This window comes from Pongo pygmaeus, chromosome 9 (genome assembly GCF_028885625.2).
Source record: "Pongo pygmaeus isolate AG05252 chromosome 9, NHGRI_mPonPyg2-v2.0_pri, whole genome shotgun sequence".
NCBI classification, from domain to species: domain Eukaryota; kingdom Metazoa; phylum Chordata; class Mammalia; order Primates; family Hominidae; genus Pongo; species Pongo pygmaeus.
In genome coordinates, this window is record NC_072382.2 from 17,711,940 (window position 1) to 17,734,693 (window position 22,754).

At 44.3% G+C, this 22,754-nt stretch overlaps 1 protein-coding gene across 4 annotated transcripts in view; it reads right to left on the minus strand.

Annotated features, from left to right (window-relative positions):
• Window positions 1-22,754, minus strand: part of ZDHHC5 (zinc finger DHHC-type palmitoyltransferase 5) — a 33,177-nt gene that overhangs the window by 4,474 nt on the left and 5,949 nt on the right. For 3 of the 4 annotated variants that reach the window (XM_054438302.2, XM_063671807.1, XM_054438303.2), the window contains 7 exons: window positions 14,175-14,296; window positions 8,034-8,191; window positions 6,486-6,658; window positions 6,252-6,354; window positions 4,015-4,106; window positions 2,833-2,965; window positions 692-815 (listed from right to left, as the gene is read on the minus strand). In XM_054438302.2, coding sequence (XP_054294277.2) covers window positions 692-815; window positions 2,833-2,965; window positions 4,015-4,106; window positions 6,252-6,354; window positions 6,486-6,658; window positions 8,034-8,191; window positions 14,175-14,296 — 905 coding nt within the window. The remainder of the gene's footprint in view (window positions 1-691; window positions 816-2,832; window positions 2,966-4,014; window positions 4,107-6,251; window positions 6,355-6,485; window positions 6,659-8,033; window positions 8,192-14,174; window positions 14,297-22,754) is intronic. The other variant, XM_054438305.2, reaches the window with a different exon arrangement.

A 22,754-nucleotide genomic window follows, 5' to 3' on the forward strand; every position in this document is an offset into this window, starting at 1 on the left:
CTTTACAAGCGGTTTTTTGGTTTAAGAGACAGGGTCTCACTCTACTGTCCAAGCTAGAGTGCAGTGGCACAATTATAGCTCACTGGAGCCTTGAACTCCTGGGCTCCCACCTCAGCCTCCTGAGTAGCTGGGACTGCAGGCATATGCCACCATGCCCAGCTAATTTTTTTAAATTTTTTGTAGAGACAGAGTCTTGCTATGTTGCCAGGGTGGTCTTGAACTCCTGGGCTCAAGCAATCCTCCTGTGTTGGCCTCCCAAAGTGCTGGGATCACAGGTGTGAGCCACTGCGTCTAGTCTATGAGTTGTTCACTTTATCTGCCTAGGGTTCCTTAAGTACAGGGAGAGGACAAGGTAGGAATAGATATACCCTTCGCTGAAATCAAGACTTTTAAAGACTCACACCAGCCCAGAATTCAGGGTGGGTAAATGCACCAAAAAAGTCCTGTGATGTTGTCTGGTCTGCCTAGAGGCTGACCATTTTCCTGGCAAAAGTCCCATTCACTGCCAACAGCTAAATGGCATCTCTTCTCTTTCAGTTGCAAAGTGGCACAAGTACCAACTGTTGGGTGTTTAAAGTCACAATACGAGTAGTATCTCCCAGCCCTTGCCTGTCTTCTACAGCTCATAAGCAACCTTCTCAATCCTACCCCTAGTTCTAGTATCTTGCAAATCAAGGCAGCCCTTACTTACCCTCATTAGTAGCCAGGCCGAGGTGTGTTCGCAGCCCTGTGTAACGGCTCAGGTCTGGCTTAGGAGGAGGTGGAGGTTCAGCATCTGCAGACTGGCTCTCTGTTATCTCCAGGCTTCCCTTAGACTGGATTGATGAAGGGAGGGAAAATCAGATTTAGAAATTGAGCATTATGGCAACTCAAAGTATTAAATTGATATAAGAGAGAGGTATTTGGGAGTCAGTTCTCATGTATTTTTTTTTTGAGACAAGGTCTCACTCTGTTGCCCAGGCTGGAGTACAGTGGCACGCACGATCATGGCTCGCTGCAGCCTGCAACTCCTAGGCTCAAGTGCTCCTCCCACCTCAGCCTCCCAAGTAGCTGGGATTACAGGCACATGCCATCACACCCAGTTAATTTACTTTATTTTGTAGAGATGGGGGGTCTCGCCATGTTGCCCAAGCTGGTCTTGAATCCCTGGCCTCAAGCAATACCACCCTGCCTTGGCCACCCTAAGTGTTGGGATTATAGACATGAGCCACTGCCTGTCATATATTTCTAAACTATACTGGAAGACAAGGCACAAGAATCAGTTTGGGTATAGCATTAGATGAAGAAAAGTATTTTTTTTTTTTTGAAATGGAGTCTTGCTCAGTCACCCAGGCTGGAGTGCAGTGGCGTGATCTCAGCTCATTGCAACCTCTGGCTCGCAGGTTCAAGCGATTCTCATGCCTCAGCCTCCCAAGCAGCTAGGATTACAGGCATGTGCCACCACGCCTGGCTAATTTTTTTTTTTTTTTTTTTTTTTTTGAGATGGAATTTCACTCTTGTTGCCCAGGCTGGAGTGCAATGGCACGATCTTGGCTCACTGCAACCTCCGCCTCCCGGGTTCAAGCAATTCTCCTGCCTCAGCCTCCCAAGTAGCTAGGATTACAGGCATGTGCCACCATGCCCAGCTAATTTTGTATTTTTAATAGAGACAGGGTTTCTCCATGTTGGTCAGGCTGGTCTCGAGCTCCCAACCTCAGGTGATCCACCCACCTCAGCCTCCCAAAGTGTTGGGATTACAGGCATAGGCCACTACACCCAGCCAGAAAAATTTTCTATTTTTTATTTTAGTCTATTTTAGAGATGGAGTCTCGCTATGTTGTCCAGGCTGGTCTTGAGCTCCTGAACTCAAGCAATCTTCCCACCTCAGCCTCGCTAAGTGCTGGGATTATAGGCATGAGTTACTGTACCCGGCAGAAGAAAGGGTTTAAAAAAGGTTTTAATTCTGTCACTTATTTGCCCAATTTGAACCAACAACTACTTGTTTAGCTCCTACCATCTAGCTGTAAGCTGTTAAGTCCTATGAAGACATGGAAATGAATGAATTCATTTTCTACTGTTAATGAACTTAAAGTCTAATGTAGGGCCGGGTGCGGTGGCTCACACCTATAATCCTAGCACTTTGGGAGGCTGAGGGAGTTGGATCACTTCAGGTCAGGAGTTTGAGACTAGCCTAGCCAACACAGGAAAACCCTCCCTCTACTGAAAATACAAAAATTAGCCGGGCGTGGTGGCGCATGCCTGTAGTCCCAGCTACTCGGGTGGCTGAGGCACGAGAATCGCTTGAAACTGGGAGGCAGAGGTTGCAGTGAGCTGAGATCGTACCACTGGAGTCCAGCCTAGGTAACAGAGAAAGACTCCCTCTCAAAAAAAAAAAAAAAAAAATCTAATGTAGAAAACAAGATTTGTATTTATGTAATTTTAACACAAATTAGTAAGTGATAAACACTGTAAGACATATGGGCCAGGCACGGTGGCTCATGCTTGTAATCCTAGCACTTTGGGAGGCCGAGGTGGGCAGATCACCTGAGGTCAGAAGTTCGAGACCAGCCTGGCCAACATGGCAAAACCCCATCTCTACTAAAAATACAAAAATTAGCCAGGCAAGGTGGCGGGCACCTATAATCCCAGCTACTCAGGAGGCTGAGGCAGGAGAATTGCTTGAACCCGGGAGGCAGAGTTTGCAGTGAGCACCACTGCACTCCATCCTGGGCAACAGAGCAAGACTCTGTCTCCAAAAAAAAAAAGGAAACTAAAGCAAGCTTCCATCTCTTTGCCTCTTTGCCTTGGGTGAGACTTCCATGTTATCTAGTTTGACTTCCCTAAATTCCTCACCTTTGTTCTCCTCAGCTCTCCCTGGATGCCATTATCCATGATCTTCACAGTTATCTGCCCATCTGAAACTTCTGGTCGAAGGAAGGGAGGTCTGATTACAATTGTCTTCTCTTTCTTTGGTCTCCCCAAATACCTAAGTGTTGAGAGAGAGAGAGAGAGAGCGAGCTTTCATTCATTTATATTTTAAAGTATCTACTGTTTGTGTAAAGCATTTTTATTGGGTTGGTACAAAAGTAATTGCAGTTTTGACCATCTCTTACTTAGCAATAAACAGAATTGATTCTGTGAAGGACTGCAGCAGGACTAGGCCTTTGTGAGCAGATACCTAGCTCAAGGAAAGCACTTTAGAGTGTATCTTATTCACCCTCAATTCTCAAAGATTTACCTTAATACCTGAAGAGTATCAATGTAATTCAGTGTCCACTAAAGCAGGGGTCCCCAACCCCTGGGCTGCAGACCAGTACCGGTTCGTGGCCTGTTAGGAACTGGGCCACACAGCAGGAGATAAGCAGTGGGCCAGCGAGCATTACCACCTGAGCTCCATCTCCTGTCAGATCAGCGGAGGCATTAGATTTTCTTAGGAGTACAAACCCTAGAACACTGTTGTAAACTACACACGCAAGCGATCTAGGTTGTATGTGTGATCTGAGCTCACTGCAACCTCTGCCTCCTGGGTTCAGGCAATTATCCTGCCTCAGCTTCCCAAGTAGCTGGGATTACACACCTTGCCCAGCTAATTTTTGTATTTTGAGTAGAGAAGGGGTTTCACCATATTGGCCAGGCTGGACTCGAACTTCTGACCTCAAGTGATTCAGCCTCCCAAAGTGCTGGGTGTGAGCATTAGATTCACAAGAATCTAATGCCTCATGATCTGAGGTGGAACAGTTTCATCCTGAAACCACCCCACCCCAGCCCCCATCTGTGGAAAAAGTGTCTCCCATAAAACCGGTCCCTGCTGCCAAAAAGGTTAGGGACCACTGCACTAAAGGATGGGCATGTAGGTACTTAGCATTCTCAGATAGAGTACTTACCATTCTAAGATAGAGTGGGTACTTACCATTCTAAGAGAGAGAACCCTTCCTAAAGGCTGACTCCCACCAGACCCCTCCTTTACCAGAACAAGCCCAAAGAAGATAAAAGTTCTGACCAATGGTAAACAGTAGACTAAAGGGATAGGTGTACCTGGGTGCTGGAGAACTGCAGAGAACACGGCTGACATTGTTACAGCAGCCATTTGTGAAGGGATTCACACCTCCCCGGAATTTACCCGTAACCTAGAGGGAGGAAAAAAATACCAGGTTAAAAGGTGAGATCTTGACTTCCAAAGGCCAAAATACAAATCTATTACAAGTTATTGTGCACTCACTATCTGAGGGATATGCAAATGAGTAAAACACAAGAAATTTATATATGTTATGGTTAAGAGCAGGGAATCTACAGTCAGGGTCCTTAGTTCAAATCCTAGGTCTACCTCATGGTTGCTGACCCAAAACCTCAGTTTCCTCAGGTAAAATGGGATAGCTTTCTAAATACTGAAAACTAAGATAAAGAATAAGCAATTAAGGGCTGGGCATGGCAGCTCACACCTGTAATCCTAGCACTTTGGGAGGCTGAGGCAGGTAGATCACCTGAGGTCAGGAATTCGAGACCAACCTGGCCAACATGGCAAAACCCCATCTCTACTATAAAAACTAGCCAGGCGTGGTGTCAGGCACCTGCAATCCCAGCTACTTGGGTAGCTGAGGCAGGAGAATTGCTTGAAGCCAGGAGGCAAAGGTTGCAGTGAGCCGAGATCGTGCCACTGCGCCCCAGCCACTGGGCTCCAGCCTGGGTGACAAAGCGATACTCTGTCTCAAAAAAGAAAAAAAAAAGTAATTAAGGTTAGCTACTATTATATGCACAAAAATCATTGCTTTCCTGTAAGCAGCACTATAAGCTTCTTGAGGGCTAGCCCAAGTCTTTCATTGTTTCTATAAACTCAGAGCCTAAATTCTCCAGTATCCAGTGGGCATATAGTAAATGTCTGTTAACTAAGAAATGGCCTCTATTCTTTTTTTTTTTTTTCAGGAAGATCTTAAATATTTATATGCATATGAACATATATATACATATACATATATGTCTTGCTACACTTTAAAAATCTATTAATATAATTTTTGACAAACTAAAGAAAGAATACTATTATTTGGATACCAAGTTCTATGGTGAGTATTGTTTAAAAAACTATCATCTTATTCTTCATGCTATATTGTCTAGTTTCAGTTTGGTTTGGATCTCTCAATTGATATTTCAGGTGATGATACCAAACCATCCAAGACCTTCTTTGGAGATAGACATTATTTTGTTATAAAATATATTTTAGGCCGGGCGGGGTAGCTCACGCCTGTAATCCCTGCACTTTAGGAGGCCGAGGTGGGTGGATCACGAGGTCAGGAGATCAACACCATCCTGGCTAACATGGTGAAACCCCATCTCTACTAAAATTACAATAAATAAATAAATAAAAATAAAATAAATAAATAAAAGATATTTTAGCACTTTGGGAGGCTGAGGTGGGTAGATCACCTGAGGTCGGGAGTTCGAGACCAGCCTGGCCAACATGGTGAAACCCTGTCTCTACTAAAAATACAAAAATTAGTTGGGCATGGTGATGCACATCTGTAATCTCAGCTACTTGGGAGCCTGAGGCAGGAGAATCGCTTGAACCCAGGAGGCAGAGGTTGCAGTGAGCCAAGATCACGCCACTGGATGCCAGCCTGGGCGACAGATCAAGACTCTGTCTCAAAAAAAAAGATATTTTAGGGCAAAATTCAGCCTTTATCTCTATTGTCTTAGCATCTCTTTGAGAGTATCTTTATTATTATTATACTTTCAGCTCTAGGGTACATATGCACAACATGCAGGTTTGTTACATATGTATACGTGTGCCATGTTGGTGTGCTGCACCCATTAACTCGTCACTTACATTAGGTATATCTCCTAATGCTATCCCTCCCCCTCCCCCTGCCCCACAACAGGCCCCAGGGTGTTATGTTCCCCACCCCGTGACCAAGTGTTCTCATTGTTCAATTCCCACCTATGAGTGAGAACACGCGGTGTTTGGTTTTCTGTCCTTGTGACAGTTTGCTCAGAATGATGGTTTCCAGATTCATCCATATCCCTACAAAGGACAAGAACTCATCCTTTTTTACGGCTGCATAGTATTCCATGGTGTATATGTGAGAAATGGCCTCTATTCTTACATGGCCTCTACACTTACATGAGGAACTAGGACTACCTCACTCTCTACCATTAATCTCTACATAATCATGAAAAGTATTCATTAAGCATCTCTTTGTGGAAGCACTACACTGCACACCAATCAGAAGGCTAGAGACATGACCTGCTCTTCAGGGGTCTCTCGTCACTTCTCTCCATACCTGTTCATTGGTTGTGCGTCCCCTGGCCACCAGCACCACGTGAAATCCCGTGAGACCAGCTACAGGGATGAAGAATAAGCCAGCCACACACATTACTGCCATTCTGATGCCAAACAATCAAGGAGAACAGAGCAACATGACCTCACTTTCCCTGGCCCCTACTGCAGCCATTTTCCCTTTAGCCCTCATTCCTCCCCCTTCCAATCCCACAACCTAAAAGGCCTTGAAGGATACGTGACAGCCGTGCGGACCCCTGAGAGTTCCTCTATGTGGTAGAGGACATAAAGGAGGCCAAAGCCAAACACACCCATAATGTGGGCTGTCAGGGAAAGGAGGAAAAGGAAGAAATAACGGTAGTTCCGGCGACCAATACAGTTGTTCACCCAGGGGCAGTGATGATCAAATTCCTAGGGACAAAGAGAGACAGATGAGAGGCATCCCTGGACCACAGCATTAAATTACTTCTGTCAAGAAGAGAAACAAATGGCAGCTAAGTTTTGGTTTTAGTAATTTATGATCATGGTCACCGATTAGTTCAAAATTAAATCCAGTTTATTTTGCTCTATAAATCTGCAAGGGAGACCTTCCAGAGGTTAGTCAAAGGCCAAGGCCAAACCAGGCGTAGTGGTGCACACTTGTAGTCCCAGCTACCTGGGAGGCTGGGGCTTGAGCCCAGGAGTTCAAGGCTGTAATGAACTATGATGACTGCCTGTGAATAGCCACTGTACTGGGCAACATAGCAAGACCCCATCTCTAAAAAAAAAAAAAAAAAAAATTGGCCAGGCGCGGTGGCTCACGCCTGTAATCCCAGCACTCTGAGAGGCCAAGGCAGGTAGATCACGAGGTCAGGAGTTCGAGACCAGCCTGACCAACATGGTGAAACCCCATCTCTACTGAAAACACAAAAATTAGCCAGGCGTGGTAGCACACGCCTATAATCCCAGCTACTCAGAAGGCTGAGGCAGGAGAATCGGTTGAACCCGGGAGGCGGAGGATGCAGTGAGCCAAGATTGCGCCATTGCACTCCAGCCTGGGCGACAGAGCGAGACTCCATCTCGACAAATAAATAAATCAATACATAAAAAGACCAAGGCCGGCTCTCAACATTTATCCTACGTGACCAAGGAACTCTAAAAGTGACGAATGTCAGAGGTTTTGCAGAAACATCAAGATTCATGAGAAAAGAGGATTGTATGGAGGATTTGGCAGGTAACTGCTTATAGCTAAGTGAAAATGGAATGGAAAAAGGACAAGGGATGCAGAAGGACAGGCAGGAAAAGAACTACAACAAATTGAAACACAACAGCATGATTTTCTGGAAGAGAAAATGCAAAGCCAGGATAAATAACCAAAAATGAGCCAATAGATAGAAGGCTAGAACTATAAATCTTGGTGTCAAGAAAGCCTACACCCTGCTGGTGCAATGGCTCATGCCTGTAATCCCAGCACTCAGCACTCTGGGAGGCCAGGGCATGAGGATCACTTGAAGCCAGGAATTTGAGACAGTCCAAGCAACACAGTGAGACCTCATCACCACAAAAAGTAAAAATAAATAAAAAAGAAAGCCTATGCCCATATTGAGTTAAAGCTTCCCTCCTGCAATAATATTTATGCTCTGCCTCTCATGCTATGTCATTATTAACACCACTTGACAGAGCTGGACCATGTGGCCAACGTAGTTAGACAGGACTATACCACATCCAAAGCTAAGAATCTATTATATGGTTAGGATGAAGACAATGAAGGTTAAGCATGAAGTCTTACCCCACCCAGGGTGCTTACCTCCACACAGTTGTCACAGACACTGCAGTGGGAACATCGAGGGGGACGGTAGAAGCGGCAGGTGGCACACCATTTCATGCGCACCTGGATGCCCTTGATCTCCACTGTTTTGTAAAGGGGAGCTCGGAAATCATCTTCCTTGTCCTCATCCTCCTCAGCTGTAGAGAGGAAAAGTCAATTAAAAACAACTATGCCAGAACTGTAGTAAGTGCTAGGGATCCAATGATGTTTAAAATATAGCTTCTGCCTTTGAGGAATTCACAGTCTAATGAGTGAGACTAGGAACTAGGAACTATAAGACTGTGAGGTCAGGTCTTTATACAACACTATGGGAACACGGATGAGGAAGCAATTTATTCTGCATTGGGAAGTGAGGTTCGAGATAAAATGACTCAAGAGGTAGCTCTTGTATGCATCTGCTGGTGTTATTTGGTTTAAGTATATGAATATATTTTAAAGAAACAGTTTACATATCAAAGCACATACATAATGATTTTGCATAAGAGTTCAGTATCTACATTTATATGAGTGAACTATAGCAATCCAAGAGAGGAACTAACATCAACCTTTTTTTCCAGGCACGAATCCTTTGCCCAGCCACCCATGGTGGCTCATGCCTGTAATCCCAACACTTTGGGAGGCCGAGAAGGGCGGATTGCCTGAGCTCAGGAGTTCAAAACCAGCACAGCCAACATGGTGAAACCTCGTCTCTACTAAAAATACAAAAATTAGCCTGGTGTGGTGGCGTGCACCTGTAGTCCCAGCTACTCAGGAGGCTGAGGCAAGATAATCGCTTGAACCTGGGAAGCGGAGGTTGCAGTGAGCTGAGATCACGCCACTGCACTCAAGCCTGGGCAACAACAGCAAGACTTCATCTTCATCTTACAAAAAAAAAAAAAAAAAAAATCCCTTCCCAAAATGTCTTCCCCTACTCTATGAATTTTCTCTACATATACATATTTCAGTATTATTTGTTGCACAGGCATAAATGCCCTTTCTCTCAATTTTCAGCTATCAGAAACCCACCATCCCATTTCAAAACTTAAAAGACATTATTTGCCTTCTCATATACAGTTAGCAATTTTTTTTTTTTCTTGAGACAGAGTCTTGCTCTGTTGCCCAAGCTGGAGTGCAAGGGCCTGATCTTGGCTCACTGCAACCTCCGCCTCCCGGGTTCAAGTGATACTTCTGTCTCAGCCTCCCAAGTAGCTGGGATTACAGGCGCATGCCACTTCGGTGGCTAATTTTTTGTATTTTTAGTAGAGATGGGGTTTTACCGTGTTCCCCAGGCTGGTCTCAAACTCCTAAGCTCAGGCAATCCACCCGCCTCAGCTTCCCAAAGTGCTAGGATTACAGGCATGGGCCACCGCACCCAGAGCAATTTTTATTATTAACCTAGGAAAAAAAAAATGTGGGAAGGAAAAATTAAATAAATGATAGTGTGGAATTAAAAATAAGTTTTCAAATTTTACTGATTTCTTTACCTAGCATTTTTTCATATTTACATCACAAGAAATGCTAGGTAAAGAACTGTACGGCCGGATACAGTGGCTCATGCCTGTAATCTCAGCACTTTGGGAGGCCAAGGAGGGCAGATCACTTGAGGCCAGGAGTTCAAGACCAGCCTGGCCAAAATGGCGAAACCTCATCTCTACAAAAAATACAAAAATTAACCAGGGGTGGCGGCACACGCCTGTAATCCCAGCTACTTGGGAGGCTGAGGCAGGAGAATGGCTTGAATCTGGGAGGCAAAGATTGCAGTAAGCCAAGATTATGCCACTGCACTCCAGCCTGGGTGACAGAGTAAGACACTGTCTGAAAAAAAAAAAAAAAAAAAAAAAAACCACACACACAAATATATACTGCAGATACATGGTATACATAAATATACATATATATTTTTTAAGTCTTCAAAATACTGCAAGGATATATACCACAATATAACAGTAGTTAGCTCTGGTCTGTGAAATTATAGGTAATGTTTTGCCTTTTTTATACTTCGTACATAATGAATGTGCACTGCTTATTAAAATCTTTAAATAAAAGATTTTTTCTTTTGGTCAGGCACAGTGGCTCATGCCTGTAATCCCAGCACTTTGGGAGGCCGAGGCAGGTGGATCATTTGAGGTCAGGAGTTCCACAGTAGCTTGGCCAATATGGTGAGACCTCATCTCTACTAAAAATACAAAAATTAGCCAGGCATGTGGCACGCTCCTGTAATTCCAGCGACTCGGGAGGCTGAGATAGAATAATTGCTTGAACCCGAAAGGCAGAGGTTGCAGTGAGCCGAGATGGCGCCACTGCACTCCAGCCTGGGCAACAGAGAATGAGACTCTGTCTCAAAAAAAAGATTTTTTTCTTTTAAAGGGAAAAAATTCAAATGCTATTTTTCTTTTAAGAGAGTCTTGCTTTATTACCCAGGCTGGACTGCTGTGCTGTGACCACAGCTCACTGCAGCCCTGAACTCCTAGGCTCAATTGATCCTCCAACCTCAGCCTCCCAAGTAGCTGGAACTGCAGGTGGGCGCCAGCATGCCCAGTTGAAATGCTCCTTATTTTGAAATGTCTAATCCTTCTACATCATCATCTACCAGAAGTGATCTCTTTGATTACTCTTACACAATGTATTTGGTTTTTGTTTGTTTGTTCTGAGACGTAGTCTCGCACTGTCGCTGGAGTGCAGTGGCGCAATCTCAGCTCACAGTAACCTCCGCCTCCCAGGTTCAAGCGATTCTCCTGCCTCAGCCTCCCAAGTAGCTGGGATTACAGGCATGTGCCACCACGCCCGGCTAATTTTGTATTTTTAGTAGAGACAGGGTTTCTCCATGTTGGTCAGGCTTGTCTCGAACTCCCGACCTCAGGTGATCCACTCACTTGGGCCTCCCAAAGAGCTGGGACTACAGGCGTGAGTCACCGCACCCGGCCCACAGTGTATTTGTTTATAGAGGTGTCTTCCTATCTTCCTTTCTAATCTGAGCTATTTGAAAGGAATTACCTTTTTATTTTTTATTTACTTTTCTTCAGATGGGAGTTTTGCTCTTGTCGCCCAGGCTGGAGTGCAATGGGGCAATCTCGGCTCATCGCAACCTCCACCTCCCAGGTTCAAGCAAATTCTCCTGTCTCAGCCTTCCAAGGAGCTGGGGTTATAGGCATGTGCACCACCATGCCTGGCTAATTTTTATATTTTTAGTAGAGATGGGGTTTCGCCATGTTGGCCAGGCTGGTCTCGAACTCCTGACCTCAAGTGATCCGCCCTGGCCTCCCAAAGTGCTGGGATTACAGGCGTAAGCCAACAAGCCTGGCCAGCAATGACCTTCTTAAAAACATCACCCCAAATGACCATCATAGTGCCTTCCATATTACATCAATAAATATTTGATGAATGAACATTAAAGGCTCATTAAAATAGCCTTCCTTGGCTTTAGGGACACAAAGTTCTTTTCCCTCACCCAATCTTTGAAGGGAAGTCACAAATGAAGCACAATGATGTAGGCTTTGGGAGCACAATGAAGTTCTTTTTTTCTTTCTTTTTGAGACAGAGTCTTGCTGTTGCCCAGGCTGGAGTGCAATGGCGCAATCTCGGCTCACTGCAACCTCTGCCTCCCCGGCTCAAGTGATTCTCCTGCCTCAGCCTCCCAAGTAGCTGGGATCACAGGCACCCACCACCATGTCGGGCTAATTTTTGTATTTTTCAGTAAAGACAGGGTTTTACCATGTTGGCCAGGCTGGTCTTGAACTCCTGACCTCAGGTGATCTGCCCACCTTGGCCTCCCAAAGTGCTGGGATTAAGATGTGAGCCACCACACCAAGCCTACAGTGAATTTCAGAAAAACTTCATCTCACCAGAGTTGCTAGCCCGAAACTACTTGTCTCAATCTTGCAAAATAACCTCACATTTGAGAGGAAAACTACATGCATCAGTGACAATCTTTGTCAACTTATTTTCTTTCTACCTTTTAGTCCACTGTTGATGGTTCTCTCCCCTCCTATTCCAGAAAGAGCCTACTTCTTCTGCAAGCATAACCTTCAGATATGTACTGGAAAGCATCTCCTTCCTCTAAAAGTCCAATTTCAATTATCACCTTTCTTCAACTTCAGCTTCCCTCTCCTCTGGTTCCATCTCCTCACGCTATAAACAAGCTAAAATCTGTATCCTAGAAAACTCTCTCCTTCTCCCGTAAGATATCAAGCAATTCTCCTGCCTCAGCCTCCTGAGTAGCTGGGATTACAGGCATGCGCCACCACGCCCGGCTAATTTTTTGTATTTTTAGTAGAGATGGGTTTTCTCCATGTTGGTCAGGCTGGTCTCAAACTCCCGACCTCGGGTGATCTGCCCACCTCAGCCTCCCAAAGTGCTGGGATTACAGGCATGAACCACTGTGCCCAGCCAGCTTGCTTCTTAAAAGAGTAATTTTGGGCCAGGCGCGGTGGCTCACGCCTATAATCCCAGCACATTGGGAAGCTGAGGCAGGCGAATCACAAGGTCAGGAGTTCGATACCAGCCTGGCCAATACGGAAACCCCATCTCTACCAAGAATAGGTATAGAAAAATTAGCTGGGTGTGGCGGCCTGCGCCTGTAGTCCCAGCAATTCTGGAGGCTGAGGTGGGAGATCACCTGAGCCCAGGGGGGTCAAGGCTGTAGTGAGCCATGATTGCGCCACTGCACTCCAGCCTGGGCAACAGAGTGAGACCCTGTCTCAAAAAAAAAAAAAAAATTATTTCTTAGTTACCAAAAAAATGGGAAATTTGAGTTTCCATACTATTGGAGCTCTCTAATTTCTAATACTGCCAACCATCGGCTACTTGATGAATTTTCCTTAGTTCCCACTTTGTTCTATTTCTCCTCCTACTAACTCTTCTTACTCAATCCTTCTTCAATGGCTCTTCCTCCTCTGATCGTTACAAAAATGTCAGTGCTGATCAGGTCTAACCTCAGTTCTTTCATAATCTCACAGTATTTTCTCTGGACAGTCTTACTCCTGTTGTTTCAAATACCACATGGATGAAGATTATTAAATCAAGGTCTTCAACACTGACTATTCAATTGCCCACTGGGTAACTCTACCTGGCTGATTCAAGTATATCAAATTCAACATGTCTAAGAGTATTTATTCTCTGTCTTCCCTCCAAACCCGTTTGACATTCTTGTATCTCATATTCAGGTTTAGAAAAATCAGTATCCAACTTATCTCCCAGTTATGAACTTTGAAACTACTCTAGCTAATTCCTCCACTCTCTCTCTTGCCCAATAAAATCATGAAAAGTCATGAAAAATTGTTGAGTCTACTACTAAAAAATCTGTAAATCCAGCCTTGAATTCAAGTTCTCATCTGGTTTATTTCCACAGCCTCCCAAAAGGTAGCTGTACTTCTTACAAGAATTATTTTTCTAAAAGGAATTCTGATCTTAAGTCCTCCAATTAAAGACCTCTTCCTATCCAAAGGAAAATGTATGATCTATTTAACTTAGTATATAAAGTCCTTGACAATTTGGCTCTGGGTTTACCTCCCATCCCTCTGGTCACACCATGCATAACATCCTCTAGCCCCACTAAGTCTGCCATTTCATGGCTACGAGCTTCTGCATGTGCTGTTTCCTCTGCCTAAAAATGCCCTTCCCTCCTATATTCTACTTGGTAAAGTCTTTCCCACCTATTTTCAGCAGCATTTCCCCAATTTATTTGGGCAAAATATGTTCTCATATTTCTTTGTTCTCAATTTTTTGTATTCTCACAGAACCTTGCTCTTGCCTCCATTATAGTCTGCATCACACTGTTATAACTGTCTTAATTCACTATGGGTATTACTGTATGTAAAAATAGCATCCAACCCGTATGCTTTAAATAAATTTCTGCTGAACAAATAACTAAAACTCAAAGATTTGACCCAAAGTGAATCATAGGACTAGAAGTTATGACATATATTCCTGAAGACCCTGACCTGATTTTCATCATCAGAAAATGATAAAAGTATCCCAAAATCCCCGGACTTTAAGGCCCAAGATCAACTGCATATGCCCAAATCATTATTTTTCATATCCAAAAATCCCAGGACTCTTAAGGCCCAAGATCAACCGCGTATGGCCAAATCATTATTTTTCAAAGGCAGTATGAGGTGCTTCTAAGAGAGAAGCAGATCTTACCTCGAGGGAAAATCCCTGGGTCCATGAAGGTGGCCATGCTGAAGTTGGCCAACACAAAGAGAAACATAATTGCATTGTAGATGGGCACTGCAGGTGACACATACAGGCTTAGTCCTGGACACCTGCACAGACAATAAAGAAAATGAGGGGTTGCCTCTAATATTTTGGACACGAACCATACATACAAAAATCTGTAAAGACTTAGCCCCCTACCTATAGATAAATCTTGTGTGGTTTACCTTTGCCATCCCAAATTATCTTTATCTTTCCCACCAAGTGAGTCTAGTTTCCTATGGAAACTGCTCACTTTAGATAAAAGTACAAGACTCAGAATCTCTCCCATCTTAACCCCTTGCACTAAGGTCTTTGTGCTTCAGATTCATTCTTACCCTGTGGATCTTGCCACATGTTTTCAGATCTGTCCTTATCTCCTTTCTAACCAGACATGAGAACCAGGTACTGACTATGTAACTGATACCAGCTACACTCCCTTCTCTGGAGCAGCCTGAGGTTTCTGGATCCCAGCCATGTCCCACTGACCTGCACACTGGCCCAAAGCATGGGATACCACCTACCTTTCTAGCCCCCCCTCCCCCTTGCCAGGGGACTGAACCACTCAAGTGCCTAAAGTTTCTTCATTGCATTGGATATGCCCGAGAGTTTACTCAACTAGAGGCCAGTTCTTAAGGTTGGGAAATTCTTTTAAAACACACAGATGAGAATGGATATCAAGACACAGAAGTAAACCCTTTGATGTCTAAAAATGAAGCAGGAATGGGGGAGGATAGAGACTATCAGACCAAAGAAGTCCTCAATTTTGTAGGAAAAAGAAACTACCCAAACATACACAGTATTCCACAGCAGTCAACTCAAGAGACATGCTTTAAGGTAACTTTTCTTGACCAAAAAAACAATTCTCTAGTCCAGAACTAAACTCAGTTTCTTTAAGGATTTGAATCTACGTAGGAATGCTTCAAGAGCTCTTCCTTTCTCTGCTGAGCTGGAAGTTTTGGGAGCTGGAAGTTTTGGAAGAACCTGATGTGCTGCTTGTTTTGTCAGTAGTATCAAACACTCTTGTCTCAGCTCAGGGAGAACTTCCCACTACCAAGACAGTGAATAAATACTCTAATCTACTTTGTGGCTGAGAACTTAATCTCCAGAATGAGGACAGCATCTGTCCTTGTCCCCTTTATCTGGACCAGTCAAAGGAAAGGAAGAACTCACTGAAGGAAAGGAAGAAGAGGACAGAACAAGACAGCATATGATTCCAGAGAATTAAACCACAGCAGTCCAGCATTCTGTGAAGAAAAGATATCTGCACCCACCAAAACAAAAAGCACAGCCCTGAGACTGACTCAGAGAAGTTTGGAGGAATTCAGTTCCTTCACAAGATGCAAGCAAATCAAGATAAGAGACAAAACTGTCACAAAGCATCTCACAAATCTTTACTACCACCATCTATTTATTCAAATTCCATTCAGCCATTCATTTTGAAAAGTTTTTAGTATTTATTATATGCCAGGCTTTTTAGATAGTAAATATCAATTAGCTGTTTGGTTCTCTTGATACGTCAGTACACAATTAGAAGACAAAATAATGAAGCTGGAGCGAGGGCGTCAATTTTAGGGACTAAACAGACCTTCAGTCATAGTTCTATACTATCCTCAAAGAAAGCCCCCCATGGAAGCTTCTTCCTCTATGAGTTCTTTGGTTCAGAAAAGATGTCTCCATGCATTGGCAGGGTTTGGAGTGGAATATAAGCAAAAAGAAGAGTTCCTGCACCACCTCACCCCAAAGCCTGACCTCCTAGGTTCCTTAAGAAGGAGGGAGAGAAACTGAAAACCAGTCATCCAGGTCAGAGCCCCTCCCTAGCACTAAGTTGTCACTTCAATTTCTGCCTGGGGAAGAAGAGAAAGGGTGACTCACTTGACTCCTACAGCCTGGGAAGATAATTAGAAGGGAAAAAGAAATTAAATCCTTAGAACACTGAGGTGCCCATGATTTAAAAGTCTCATTCCTACAACTGGCCACTGTGGCCTCTTGAGCTTATGAAAGAAATATTCACCTCAGTTTCCATCTCTGAGAGAAAGTAATGAGAATAAGAACAAGATATGAAACCTCTTGCAGGCCCATGTCAATCTTTCTGACTCGACTCTTTCTTCAGTTTTGTTTTTTGAGACAGGGTCTCGCTCTCTTGCCCAGGCTGGAGTGTAGTGGCAAGATCACAGCTCGCTGCAGCCTCAAACTCCTGAGCTCAAGTGATCCTCCCACCCCAGCCTCCTGGGTAGCTGGGACTACAGATGCACACCACCACGCCCAGCTAATTTTTTGTAGAGACAGGGTTTCACCATGTTGCCCAGGCTGCACTCAACTTCTGAGCTCAAAGCGATTTGCCCACCTCAGCCTCCCAAAGTGCTGGGATTACAGACATGAGCCACCATGCCCAGCCAGTTTCATTTTTAAGCAAAGCAACTCAATTTCTTGGGGATCCTGCCAACCTACCCCTGGATGATGAACTTTACCCTACAACCTTCTGGATATCAACTTGGTCCAGATAAAGTGTGTAATCCTGGAATGGAATTCCAGTATCTGTTGCCAAAATAAAGTCTGCCCCCACAGTGCCAGAATCTAGAAATGATGCAAATAACAACTTCATGGACAATATTTGCTCCTAGATTCACAGAACCATTGCTTCCAATCAGCACTATAAGGGAACACCCCACCAAGGAGAGGCATGTGTGAGCAGAGCCTGTTCTTGCCATATCCCAAATTCTGCTTGATTTAAGGAGAGGCTTTCTGTTGCTATGGTACTTTGCCAGATTCCTAGGTGACCACTCCAAGTGGCCTGTCTGAATCTGTTGCCTTTGATGAAAGATGAGGCCAGAGCTCAGAACAGGAGTTGTTGGGGCTCGTCCTTAGACTATGGCAATAATCATAAAGCTCTAAAAGCCTAGGGAGTGGCCACAGCCCAGAAGGCTGGCTGACTCATTGACAGGACTACCAGACCTATACCATCTCAGGTAGAACGGGTTCTTCTGCCCATCCATTCAGCACTCTTGTTTTCAAGGCCAAATAAAATTGCGAGAGTGGGGCCAGGTATGGTGGCTCACGCCTGTAACCCTAGCACTTTGGGATACCAAGGTAAGTGGATCACCTGAGGTCAGGAGTTCGAGTCCAGCCTGGCCAACACGGTGAAACCCCGTCTCTACTAAAAATACAAAAATTATCCGGGCGTGGTGGTGGGCACCAGTAATCCCAGCTACTCGGGAGGCTGAGGCAAGAGAATCACTTGAACCCGGGGGGCAGAGGTTGCAGTGAGCCGAGATCGCGCCACTTCACACCAGCCTGGGCGTAAGAGCCAAACTCCGTCTCAAAATACACATATAAAATAAAATAAAAAATAAAAATAAATAAAATTGGGAGAATAGATTCCAATATCCACACTCCTGAAACCCTGTTTCAGAGCACTCCCTAATGCATCCTATTACAAAAAAATGGTTAAGTTCTTAGAAAGAAACACAAAGTAGGAGTCAAGAATCATTGGATTTTAATCCTGCCTCAATTAATACTTCTGTATGCAAGGCCTTAGGTAATCCACATGAAACTGTCCAACCTTGTTACTTCAGCTACATAGTACAAATATGAGAATGAAGGAGAAAGATCTTCATTCAAAAGATATTAGAATTCATTTTTTTTGAGACAGGGTCTCGCTCTGTCACCCACGCTTGGCTCACTAAAATTGCCTCCCAGACTCAAGCAACCCTTCAGCCTTACCCTCCCAAGTAGCTGGGACTACAGGTGCATGCCACCATGACCAGCTGACTTTGCTTATTTTTTGTAGAGACAGGTCTCACTATGTTGGCCAGGCTGGTCTCGAACTCCTGGGCTCAGCGATCCTCCCGCCTCGGCCTCCCGAAGTACTAGGAGTACAGGTGTGAGCCACTGCTCCCAACCTCTAGAATTCTTTTTTTTTTTTTTGAGACGGAGTTTCGCTCTGTCGCCCAGGCTGGAGTGCAGTGACACGATCTCGGCTCACTGCAAGCTCCGCCTCCCGGGTTCACGCCATTCTCCTGCCTCAGCCTCCCGAGTAGCTGGGACGACAGGCGCCCGCCACCACGCCTGGCTAATTTTTTTGTATTTTTAGTAGAGAAGGGGTTTCACCGTGTTAGCCAGGATGGTCTCGATCTCCTGACCTCCTGATCTGCCCGTCTCAGCCTCCCAAAGTGCTAGAATTCTTTTTAAACTAGCTGGCTTGATACTGAGCATTCAATGGACAGAAGACAAAAGAAAACATTATTAACTAACACCATCATTATCATCATCATCAATTATTCCAGCTGTACCTTCCCCTATCTGAAATACTAGGAATTCAAGGACACTTAAAACAGAGACACTAAGCTCCTAAAGAATAGGTCTATGCATTCCGCCCATGCCTAGCATATTGCTTGAGCATATGACTAGTGTTCCTTGTTGATGAGAAAAGGCTGAAATGAATGTTCCACTTCCTGTCCATGGGGATCCTCATTTAGAAATGCTTTCCTCAAGATTCCATGAGAAAACAATTTCTCCCTTTACAGGTGGGCAACCCAGTTTCTCTGAAAACACCTGATTTATGGTACCCAGACTTTCAACTAGCTGAATGTGAGACGGAGGACCTGGGCACTTATTCCTGGATAAGAAAACAATGTGAGAAGGAAAAGGCACAACCACTGCTCCATTAATGTGCTAAATCACAAGGCTGCTCCCACTCAAATCAGATGCTAATACCTCTGCAGTTACGGGGGAGGGGGGACCAGAGAGAACTCCACAGAGGTTGGCCAACTTCCTGTGGGTAAAAGGGTTGGAAGAGGACTGAGGCAGAAACTGAAAAGCCGCAAACTATATCATGGATGGGAGCCTGAAAAGACCATCATGGATTTCCATACAACTCTGACTTTCTCCTTCCCTTAGAAGATCATGTGAAGTAGGCAGGTGCGGTGGCTCACGACTGTAATCCCAGCACTTTGAGAGGCCGAGGTGGGTGGATCACGTGAAGTCAGGAGTTTGAGGCCAGCCTGGCCATTATGGTGAAACCCCATCTCTACTAAAAATACAAAAATTAGCTGAGCGTAGTGGCAGGCACCTGTAATTCCAGCTACTCAGGAGGCTGAGGCAGGAGAATCGTTTAAACCCAGGAGGTGGAGGTTGCAGTGAGCCGAGATCACACCACCACACTCCGGCCTGGGCAACAGAGTAAGACTCCATCCCAAAAAAAAAAAAAAAAAAAAAAAAAATCACGTGAAGCAGAGATCTTATCCTGCCCCCTCCCCACCAGCTTTAGAAATGGATAAAATAGGGGCCGGGCGTGGTGGCTCACGCCTGTAATCCCAGCATTTTGGGAGGCCGAGGCGGGCGGATCACGAGGCCAGGAGATCAAGACCATCCTGGCTAACATGGTGAAACCCCCCTCTCTACTAAAAATATAAAAAATTAGCCGGGTGTGGTGGCGGACGCCTGTAGTCCCAGCTACTCAGGAGGCTGAGGCAGGAGAACAGCATGAACCCAGGAGGCGGAGCTTGCAGCGAGCCGAGATCGTGCCACTGTACTCCAGCCTGGGCGACAGAGTAAGACTCCATCTCCAAAAAAAAAAAAATCACGTGAAGCAGAGATCTTATCCTGCCCCCTCCTACCAGCTTTAGAAATGGATAAAATAAGACCTTAACTGGACTAATTCACAGTTTGATGAGACTTTAAACAAGATACAATTCAAAGTGATTCGAAATGTGTTACCAGGAGCACTAGAAGGTCTCAGGGGATCCTACAGGGTAAAGAGGCAATACCAAGGGGCTGGGCCTATACGTGCCAGCCTCACTTGAACCAGAGCAGCCCTAATTTTTATGTTGTTTTTTTTCGTATATAAGATTTCATTTGAAAAAGGGTCATGTTGCTTAAACAAACTGCTGTAGGTCAACGTTCTCATTATAGACAGGAAGAACTTAGGTCCACAAAGGTTAACAGACTTCACCAGAATCAATCTCCTGACCTCCCCCAAAGAGTGCTTATCCCACTTACCTAGGACTGCCCCTCTGCCAGTCAAAAAACAAGATTAAACTAAGATAGATAAGCATCCAAGTAGTTATCCTAAATGAAGTCTAGTTACTAACTGGGAGGTAGAAGTTACTTCAGCAGACACTCTCCCTCCCAAATAGTGAAAACAGAAAAGAATTAAGACAGGATCCCCACCATTCCTTAGTTTTAGTGCTGGACAAATTCAGGGAATGAGAGGGATTAGGGTTCCGGGAGGAAGGCCTCAACTGTTCCGTTCAAGATTCTCTGGGGCAGATCACTATTTCTTTGATGCAAACTCAACTAGTAATTTCTGCTCATAGCTTTCCCCAGCTTAACAAAGAAACAAGGAAGGTAAATTGTTCCTAATTAGTTGAAGTCTACATGCCTCCACTAATTATGTCTGTTACCTGAAAGGGACTCTCCCTCCTACTCACAGTCCTCTATATCCCAAAGTAATTCTCACCTGGGGCTTCTAATAATGTAGCTAGTTGTAGTCTAGTGAAGAGAATAGGAGGATGATAGAGTAGTTACAGATTTACAGCCCCACATAGGAGCTAGTTCAGAGAGCTTTCCTCTTGCCTCTCCATCTGAAACCCTGAACTCTGTTTTAGGTTGTATGGTTTTAAACAGGGGATTCTCCAAGGAACTGAACCTCGAAAGAGGTAAAATACATGAGAGGATAGTTTTTAAGAACAGTGGTGCCTCAGCCCAGATATATGCTTATAGAGGAAACACTCTAGTCAGATGGAGAAGAGGAGATGAGAATTTCAGAATTACCCAAGCTAGGTGCTAGAGTAAGATAAACAAGGTGTTTATGCCCCCACAAGGTGAATAGGGGAGATGCTTAGGAAAAGACGGAGTCCAGAAATTGGTCCTGTGGAAACTAGCACCAGGGGGAAGGAACTCCAGCTATGACTTAGGGTTCTTCTAACTTTGGATGAGAGGCAATAATTCCAAATAGGGTCAATATTGTCCTCCAAAATCCTTTTTCCTAGAGCTAAGAGACCATGGAATAAGGAGGGCTCCTACTTTACTGGCACCAGGGAATGAGAAAGTAGGTTAAACAACTTCAACTATCAGTTGAGAAAATGCCTATGTCAGGACAACTCTTTGTAGGCAAACTGGTATAACCAGTCAAACACTTCAATGGTTCCAGATTAGCAAATTAAAAACAAGGATTCTGCTTGCCCTATCTCAAGAAGAGGGAGCTTGAAAGACAGAAATCACTTAGTCCCCTCAATTTCCTTCTCCAAAGGCTTTGCCTCTTAAAGGAAAATAGACCCTCCCCAATTGAGCAGACCTAAGGGTGTCAAACTGGTCTTGCACATACCCCTCTTGACCCAGAACCAAAATTGTTACAGGATACTAAGATATAATATAAATGTCCCTTGGTTAAAATTTTGATTCTACTTACTGGCCATATTAGCAAAAACCAAAACAAGTTCTGACACCAAAGACTCACCCCTCTTTCTGGTAGTAAATGCATGAAGAAGGACAGAACACTGAACATGTTGAGTTTAAGCAAGAGGAAAAGATTATGAAGAAAATATTAAGTCAGAGAAAAGCAGCACTGTCTCTAGATCTTTGAGAGACTCCAGCAGGTATGCTCAAGCTCAGAGCTGGGGGCCAAAAAATCTACAACTTCTCTGCTTCAGAGGAGGTGAGAAGTAGGATGGTGTTCATGCCTTAGATAGTGATTCTTTCTCTTCTTTAAAAACTAGAGAAATACATCAGTATTACTTTGCTGACTCTTTAGACAATGTGACCCACATTTTTCAGAATATCTTTTGGCTTCTAAAGCTAAATATGGGGAGTTTTCCTTCCCTCCTACCTCAGATTTAACTTCTGTGTATAATTGCCTCCACCCCAACAATCTCTACTTCAATGAGCCCAAGTGTTTTTATTCCCTACCACTTCAATTCACTTCTTCCTCTTTCCAGCATCCTCATGTTGCTCTGAATAACACTTCACAACTAGGTTTGAGCCTGAACCATGACAAAGTAACTTCCCAGAAGATCCAGCATGCTCTGATGATTCCAAGAGCTGCAACTAGAGCGCTAAATCAATGACTCAACAGTATAAGGCTCAGAAGCCTGGTACATGTTAATTTATAAACAAGTGACAGCAAGGATGCCTTCCAGATGGTCAAGAGCTTAAAAAAAAAAAAAAAAACCTGAGGAAAAAGGGAAGGGTTAAATCACTCAGTCTCTTCCAATAACAAGTAAATGAACAAAGTCTGAAGATCAAAGTGAGAATGATGCAGATCCTAGATCCCAAATGGGAAATTTTTTCATACCAACTGCTTTTCCCAACAGAACCAAGTAATGGGAAAATTACTGACATTCCCTCGGCAGAAACTAACATAAAGGGACTCTTTTAGGACTCTCTTCCCAAATACAACTTACCCTTTCCTTTCTCAGTGGCCTTCACTTCTCCAGGCTTCTGCTCTTAAGAGTACAAAGAAAACCATCTGGGTAGCACTAAAAGCCAAAACTCTCTCATTGGTGTATCTTATAAATCAATTCTGAAATT